The sequence below is a fragment of the Prosopis cineraria genome, unplaced genomic scaffold (assembly GCF_029017545.1).
Source record: "Prosopis cineraria cultivar Desert tree isolate PC_DT_omini unplaced genomic scaffold, ASM2901754v1 PC7, whole genome shotgun sequence".
Lineage (NCBI taxonomy): Eukaryota > Viridiplantae > Streptophyta > Magnoliopsida > Fabales > Fabaceae > Prosopis > Prosopis cineraria.
In genome coordinates, this window is record NW_026555338.1 from 31,259,122 (window position 1) to 31,268,002 (window position 8,881).

General features: G+C 37.3%; 1 protein-coding gene across 6 annotated transcripts; it reads left to right on the top strand.

Moving 5' to 3' along the window:
• The first annotated feature begins 822 nt into the window (after positions 1 to 822).
• Positions 823 to 8,189, top strand: LOC129315542 (cyclin-T1-3-like). 6 transcript variants are annotated; one of them, XM_054959324.1, is made up of 8 exons: positions 823 to 1,082; positions 1,220 to 1,270; positions 2,228 to 2,539; positions 2,920 to 3,001; positions 5,548 to 5,682; positions 6,029 to 6,204; positions 6,281 to 6,432; positions 6,751 to 8,189. In XM_054959324.1, the coding sequence occupies exons 3-8, from the start codon at positions 2,313 to 2,315 to the stop codon at positions 7,833 to 7,835; spliced, it is 1,857 nt and encodes a 618-aa protein (XP_054815299.1). In that variant the 5' UTR covers positions 823 to 1,082; positions 1,220 to 1,270; positions 2,228 to 2,312; the 3' UTR covers positions 7,836 to 8,189. The 6 variants fall into 6 exon arrangements, with proteins under 6 accessions (XP_054815299.1, XP_054815298.1, XP_054815302.1 ...); XM_054959325.1 differs by lacking the exon at positions 1,220 to 1,270 and having other exon boundaries at positions 845 to 911; positions 1,037 to 1,082; XM_054959326.1 differs by lacking the exon at positions 1,220 to 1,270 and having other exon boundaries at positions 896 to 911; positions 1,037 to 1,082; positions 2,217 to 2,539.
• Positions 8,190 to 8,881: the final 692 nt, after the last annotated feature.

Consider the following 8,881-nt stretch of genomic DNA (forward strand, 5'->3'; position numbering starts at 1 on the left):
TTTTGACCTCCAAAATTATGTCGTCTTAAGGGTAAGAATTTTTTAAAAAACATCAACTTGGCCAACTTGCCTGACCCGTGGGGTTGGGTAGGTTGATCCGGGTTAATCATGAGTCAACCGGTTTAACTTGGATCATACATGGCCACTTTATAATGGAAAATTGAATCGGACAAACGATTGGGTCACTTGGTTACCAGTTCGACTGGCCGGTTGGGTTCAATTTTAAAAACAATGATCAATATATTAATATAGATTACATACATCAATATATGAATACATAAATTTGAGTGGAGTTGGGTGGGTTATGGGTCTAGCTTAACTTCAATTTCCCAAAGTTGTTTTATTTAAAATTATCAATTATTAATAATTGATTTTTTTACCAGATTTTCACACCTGCGTGATATTACTTGTCTTAAGCACGGCAGACATGATGAAACTTGTGATCAATTATTAATTTAATATTTTAATTTCAAGACTATCTTAAATATCACTTGCATGTTAATCTTACAAGGAATTTAGTCGTTACATTTAATTTCTATGAATTTAAATTTATCTATAATAATGTATTAATTAATAAAATTATATATAATTATAAATTATAAATTATATATTCAAATTACTTTCTATGAATTTACCAGCTAAAATCCATATCTCCGGGAGCAACAAAATCCACATGATATCTATTCTATTGCAATGATCTGAGATGGGGTTTTTGCAATAGAGAGTCAAAATTTTCTTGCAAAAGTGAAAAAGCAAAAAAAAAAAAAAAAAAAAAACCGGAAGAAGAAATATCGGTGGTCGTTGGGTCCCGGGGGGACTGTACGGCTTAGGCTATTTCTCTGTCTTCTCCTCCTTCTCCCACTTCCTTTTGCCCTCTTCACACTGAAGAACCCTAAACTCTGAAATTCCAAGTAATCTTCTTTTCCCTTTTCTTTCTTCTTCATCTTCATCTCCATATTATTCAGTTTATACCCAGTAAGTGCAGCGCGGGTGCTGGGAGGTCCATTATTTTTGGTGTTTTACTTGGTGCTTGCAGATTTCATTTCTATCGCACCCATCGGGCTCTTCTCCTTTATTGAAAAGTAAGGTTTTTAGATTCGTGCCATTATCCTTGTAATTGCTCAAATTTTAGTTTTGTTCTTATAGCTTGGGTGTTTATTTGGAAAATTAATGTTGCTGACACTGGATATCGGTTGGCTGGTTCCAATGATGGAAATAGGGTTCCGGGGTAGTGAGCCGATCTTGATGCCTGGACTATCCTTTTCTTCAAGTGAGCTTATATGAAATCGGGACTTTTTGAAGTTGCTTTACATTGTAATTCTACGTGAATAAATGTGCTTATAGTGGAAGCCTCGTTTTTAGCTGTGATTAGCGGTTCTTCGATGCTTGACTGCCTTCTTTTTTTCACGTAGCCATTAATTGGCTATCCAGAAGAGCGTAAATTGAGACTAGTCGTTATGTGTTGTATCTTGGGAATTAAATGTTTCTTCAACGTCTAATATAAGCAAAGGAGTGTTTGATGAATAAGGATGAGATATCGACTTTAAACAAGCGTTTAGAATATTCTTTACCTCTTGTCATTTGATTGCATTCTGTGTTCATTATGTCGCAACTCAAATGCCACCTTCCTACTAAATGAAAGAGTAATTATATAATAATAATAAAAAAAACAATTTCCTCTTTCCTCTCCGGTCTTACTGTGTAATAATTGAGATACAGATGAATGTACTTTGTGAAGCAAATAACCAAACTTGAAATAACCTACCCTTTTCTGTATTCCTGTGCTTGTCATGTGTTAGCTCTAGGGGCATACTGGAGTTTAATTTAGTGATTATAGATTGCTTGAATAGTGGCATACGGAGACACAGTGATCGAGGTCTTTGATTGAGGGGCTGCTGCTGCTGCTACAACATCTGTTCACATGATATCTCAAACTTGTATATAGCATAATGTTTGTTTATAACATTGGATATGGAGATTTAATAAGCATTTGTGTGGATAAGGTTTGGCTAGCAACATATTTAACGGGTATGCCTTACTTTTATGCCTAAATTGGTCGTCCAAGAATTGGTAACATGTGAGTTTTGTAAGGTTGTTAAGAAGTTCTTGAAGCTGGTTAATTTTGTCTTCTTGTCTGCTAATTAAATAGGAGGAAAAGTTTAAGGATACTTGCTAGCGTTCTTTTATTATGTATGCTTGTTTTCTCATTCTTGTAGTCAATGGGCAGGGGAGCAACTGTGCTTTGCTGTCTTTTCTGTTGCATTGTGACGTCCTATAAACAATCTGAACAACAGTAGTCCTCTGTCAGCATCATGGCTGGAGTGCTGTCTGGAGAAGTCTCTCATCATGGAACATATCAAGGGGGTTCTCAAAGACACACTCCAGAGAAGCCAGAGGATGGTTCTCGTTGGTACTTTTCTAGGAAGGAGATTGAAGAGAATTCACCATCTAAGAAAGATGGCATAGACTTGAAGAAAGAAACTTACTTGCGCAAGTCATATTGTACATTTCTGCAAGATTTAGGCATGAGACTTAAAGTGTGAGTTCTCTGTTATGCAAAAAGCTTTCCGTTTCTCTCTCCCTCCCTCTCTCTCTCCCCCTTTTGGTAATGTTAAAGCTCTATTTCAACTGTAATTTGTACTTGTTATGCCAGTTTAATATCTATTGTAGATTTTATTTTCCATTGGATTTTTCACTTGGTATAACATTTTATTTAAATTTTACAAAGGCAAGGTTGTCCTATTGGTGATTTATTTTCTAACCACTTCACATTCAAATATGTATGTATACTTTGTCCTTGAAAGTTTAGGAAAAAGATTTACCTTTGTTGCTAATGGTATTGAAAGCACTATTGAACGGCATTGAAGATGCATACATTAATTTGTTATGAAGTTGATTTTTGGTTTTTATGTGACACAGACCTCAGGTAACCATTGCCACAGCAATTATTTTTTGCCATAGATTCTTCCTTCGTCAATCCCATGCAAAGAATGACAGGAGGGTGAGTCTGTTTCCTGTTTCCTAAGTTGCATATTGTCATTGCCAGACGATGGTGCTCTTTTCTTGTAGTAAACACTTGGATGTGGAGATATCATAGGTTCAACCCTTAGCAGAATAATGAATGTTTATATTTTGAACCTTCCACTTTCAGGGTTCCAGTTCATTATAACCAATCCACTCTTTATGGCGTGTCTGAAAAATGCAATATTTTCGTTCTGTGTCTCTATTTAGGTGAAATGTTAGCTCTATAGTTGTCTGAGTGAAGCCAATTATTGGCCATATTCTTGAAGAATTTGTTAAGACAGTTGAAAGAAACTTGTAGAATTATCTCCATATTTTTGTGCTATCCTCTTCATTTTCTATTTTAATAAATACATCTAATTATTTCCCTTGGAGTGCATGGATTAGTTGTAAATAGTCTTGTGGTGAGAAATTCTTCACAATTAATTGTATATTCATCACTTTGTGGGCTTTTAATATTACTTGAATACCCTTAATTTCAGATGACCAATTAGTTTAGGAGAATCTATCTGAAATAAACATTTAAAAGAGCTTAAAGAAATACCAGGATGGAAATATAGCAGCATCAGGAGGAAAAATAGTGGTAACCAGTGGGGGAATTGTAGACAAGGTGAAAAAGAGAAGAAAGATGGCACAACACTTAATAAGATGAAGGTGCCTTGCCCTCAGGTGAAAATTAGAATCGGATGCAATCAAATGCTTTCCCAGTGCTTTTGAAGGTGGAAAATGGGAATATCCTCCCACTGAAGGAACTATGCCAACATTTCAATTGAATCATTATCAAATTGGTCTTCCTTGACCAAGTCAAGTAGTAGCAGGAGTTCCAAGTCATCTGATGAGGAAGATAGAACCTGTTGTCTTTGAACTGATTGACAGCCTTTTTCTTATTGTAAATAGTGAAGGCAGTGAAGTTTGGTAGGAGATAATACTGATTTATAGGTCACTTCTGTGATTTGCTCTTGTATTTGATATGGACCTTAAAACCAATGGTAAGCTGTTCATTGTGCCAATCAGTGAGCAGAAGTTTTGATGTTGAAGCTTCCAATAGACCCCATTATCCTCTGAAAACCTGAGTTTCCCTTCTCCCAGAATTAGCAAACTTATTTATATTGTGTTGTGCCATCATAGAGTTCTCTTTAACTTCACCTAGGACAGAATAAGATTTCCTAATTGCCGGTTATCATTTATTAAGTGCTTGTTCCTCCAGATACCTTAATAATGGTGGTGGTTACAGCTATATAGGGCTTTAAATGAAGTTACTAAGTACTATGGAAGGAGGTTAAGCCAATATCCAGCCCATTGTATTAGGCCACTGCTTAGGGTGTGCATCTGCAAAAGACCTTAAAATAGGTGTTTAATCAATTTCAGCCCATGGCAGTCACTTAGGCCATTGTTTAGGATGTTCGTCTGCTAAACACCTTAAAGTAGGTTTCTAGGTTTTACTTAACGACTATGGTTTGAAAATCTGTGAGTATTATAGGTTGAGTTTAAGGGTTGGACCAAGAGCCCAGTCCAAAAATTTCTCCTGGCAGCTTGTCATGATCTGAGACAACACAACAACAACAACAACAAACAAGCCTTTATCCCACTAGGTGGGGTCGGCTACATGGATTGCAAGACGCCATTGTGCTCTATCATCATGATCTGAGACAATGCGGCTGGGAATTCCTTGCAACCTTACCACTCTCCTAGCTAGTACAGCTGCCACATCTTTGACGTCAAAGGGGTGTTTGAGGGCAAGAATGTGGGAACTTGTTCATTTAGTGCAACATGGCACAGTATCTAGTCTTGGTGCTGTTGGTGAGCCCGGTCCTGTATCTTTAGAAATATCTTCCCATGCATGGGGTGGAATGGGAAGGAACTGTAATAAACCTGTTGGACTCTTTATACATGTGCTGTCACATTTCACATTTGATTGAACTACTAATTATTTGACTTAAGTCTTGAGGGCCTCCCATAAACATCAGACTTGTGACTCTTTCATAAGTGCGGGGAACCCCCAAACATGACTACTAAAAGAGGAAGCTTTATACAATGAGGGATTCTAAATTGTCACCTGTTAAACCAGCCAAATCATGCTTGCGAGGGTTTTTTTAAACCTTCCGCTAGTTACATGTATCTCTGGTGATTATTAATCAAGTAGTACTTCTGTCAGATGACTATCCATTTGATTATAATTCTATGATGTGAATTGTACTTTAGGATTCTTTGATGCTGGCCATCAACCTGCTGCTTGTTTTGTCACTTGTTTGAGCTTTGGATGCGTCTTTTTAGAATCATCCTGTGCTTGATTGAGATCAATCTTGTGTCCTGCCAGTTTGATACATTAGTCTTTATGTCCATAGTCATTGATAATCTTTTTTTGCATTCGCTAATATGATTTGTTAGACTTAGCACAGGATACAGTATAACAGTGTAGAATATTTCTTTCTTTCATTCATTTTTTTCTGGGTATGAGCATAAATTATTTACATTGGATAAATTAAAATAGTTGCTTATTTGTTTAAACTTTTTCTTTTTTGGCAGACCATTGCAACAGTATGCATGTTTCTTGCTGGGAAGGTTGAGGAAACTCCTCGCCCTCTAAAAGATGTAATTCTTGTTTCATATGAAATTATCCACAAGAAGGATCCTGCAGCAGTTCAGAGAATCAAACAGAAGGTGTATTATATGTCTCTTGCTTCCGTGATTTCATATGAAGAAATCTCTGCTACCATCACTGGACTGCCTGTTTATGAGTTGTATATTTGTTAGTGCGATTCAGTTTTTTATATTATTTGTCTGAGCTTTTGTCTTCTACCTAAACTTTTCAAGTGGTTAAAATTTCATTTTTACATCTGAATTTTGTTTTCTGGACTGAGTTAAATATTTACTCTCTTGATAATTTCCTTTTTAACATTCTCATTATTTCTATCAAAATTTGGATTTTCAACTTGTTCCCTGTGGTGTAGTTTCATTTAAAATATAATCTTTTCTCACCCTGCTGTTTCTGACAACTATGGTGCAGGAGGTATATGAACAGCAGAAGGAATTAATCTTATTAGGAGAAAGGGTTGTTCTTGCAACCCTTGGTTTTGATCTTAATGTGCATCATCCTTACAAACCACTTGTTGAAGCAATAAAGAAATTCAAAGTTGCTCAAAATGCCCTTGCACAAGTTGCCTGGAATTTTGTGAATGATGGGTATGGAGATAACACCATTTTTGTTATGCTCAATTGCCGTTCCTTTCCCTTCCTGAAATTAGGATGTGGTGTGCAGACTTCGGACATCTCTGTGTTTGCAATTTATGCCCCATCACATTGCAGCTGGAGCCATATTCCTTGCTGCCAAGTTCCTCAAGGTGAAGCTTCCGTCAGATGGTGAGAAGGTTTGGTGGCAAGAGTTTGATGTCACCCCACGCCAATTGGAGGGTTGGTATCCTTTTTTTTTTTAATATGTACATACTTTCTGCCAGTATTCAGGGATATAAGAAATTGAAAAACGAAACTGCTATATTTTCATCTCTCCCTGTTACCTCTTTCCTTGCTCTCTTCCTTTTCTTTGTGTGGGAAGGGTTTGAGTAAGAATCAATTATCTAGTTAATTGAGATTCTTGTGCTTATGAAGAAACACAAACATAGCAAGATCATTTTAAACAGGTGGAATCTAACAGCAAATATTATTTGATCGTTTACTTTCTTTCTATCATGAAATACCCTATTGTGTACTTTCGCAATTCACTTTCTGCAGAAGTAAGTAATCAAATGTTGGAGCTTTATGAACAAAACCGAGTGCCACCATCCAGTGATGCTGAAGGAGCTGCAGGCAGTGGGCCTACTAATCGAGCCCCTGCAAAAGGTCCAACCAGCAATGATGAGACTGCTACCACGAACAGTAATTCTCAGACTGGTCCCACGAGTTCAAAAATTGAAATCTCAAAGTCTGCAGCTTCTAAGGCAATGCCTGAATCATCTGCTACTAATCATGCTGGGCGCCCTGTATCCAACCATAATAGAGGTAGTGATTATGGAAGCTCAGAAATGAGACACAGGGCAGAAGATGAAGCTAAACACAATCAACATCCAGAGTGGGAACCTTCAGTCTTTAAGGAAAACTCTCAGGAACCTGCAGACATGATCAAATCCCGTTCTGGTTATGGTGAAGAGCAAGAAAGCCATTTTGCAAGAAGTGAGATGAAGGAATCTGGTGAATTTAAAGATAAACATACAAGCAGAAACCTAGATCACAGAGATGGCACGTCTGGCCGGCCACCTCAGGAAGCCATAAAGAAAATTGATAGAGACAAGGTAAAAGCTGCACTAGAGAAACGGAGGAAAGCATCTGGTCAGATGACTAAAAAGACGGAATTCATGGATGATGATGATCTCATTGAAAGAGAACTGGAAGATGGGATTGAACTGGCTCCTCAGAATGAGAAGAGCAAGCAGGATAGGAGGCAAAGCTGGTCTAAGTCGTCTGATAGATCAGATCATGAGACCATGCAGCATGGAAGGCATCAAGATAATGAAGATGAGCATCATCATGGTATAAAGGGTCTTCCATCATATCAATCTGATCTAAGTAATGTGGAAGAAGGGGAGTTATCGGCACTTGATGACATTGGTCTGGGTCTTCAGTCGCCCAAGTCAAACAACCGCAAGAGAAAAGCAGGGAGCTCACCTGATAGAGTTGTGGAGGGGAAACAATGGCACAATTATACCCATGGTTCTCATCATCATAATCGTTTTGATTATATGGATGACCGAAACAAAGTCAGTCGGCTGGGTCATACTGAGAGGGATAGCAAAAGGCACATACAAGAGAACCATGTTTGATGCTGTGGCTACAGTTGCGGGGTATGTGTCACTTATAATTTTGAAATATATCTGGATATGTACCTTTGCAAAGATCTTGGAAAGCCCTCAATTCTGTTCTGATGCAGATGCACACCCTGTTATGATGCTTATTCCCCTGGTCTAAGAAATCTCTGGATATTGAAGGTAATTTGAGTACCCCTTCTTCGACTTGGTTGGTTGGACCAGCACTTGTATAATTTTTGCCCCCCTCAATTAACGGGCTTATATTTTAGCCAAAATAATAATAATGGGCTTATAGGAGAAACAATACTATGTGAAGGATGATATATCTGGATTAAAGATGGACATGGAATGAAACGTCCAATTTTCCAATATCATGATCGATTTTGATTGCTCCCCTCAAATTAGTCACCGTGATATAAACTAAAAATTTAAGTGATCAGAAGATGGAAGGGGTTTTTTCTGGTGTTGTACTAATTCCAATGTCATGATACTAATACCAATGTCATGAATGAATATTGCTCATGATCTAAGCAATTTCCCGTTGTGGTTGGGATGCAGAGGATGAACTAACAAGTGATTCTAAATGGGATATTTATTCCAAACCGGGAACCTCTTTGAACCTCCGTGATGAAGCCAGTGAAATAAATGACTTACAGCTTTCCAAATAGTAATATGATTATCGATCTTTCTGTATGGATTTTTCTTAATGTGAATATACGATTCTGGAATTGATGGAACATGTTCATGAACACCCTGTAATATTCAACCGGGGTCACGGAAATCGCTGTAGTGACTCGATGACCTGGTGCTATAATTTTCCTTAACATTATATTGAAATTCCGAAGTCCTGTCTAATTTTTCATATTTCGTTTTGGTTTAATCTCAAAATTTGTCCAAACAAACTTATCTTCTGAAACAAGTGCTAAAGGATGAAGTTTTTCAGAGGCGCGCTGTCTCAATTCTTAGTTTATTCCTTCCTCCAGTGTATCTGATCTCTCGAAATAATGATAAATATATTACAATTTATATAAGAATTTGAATTGAAATCACTCACCTGATAG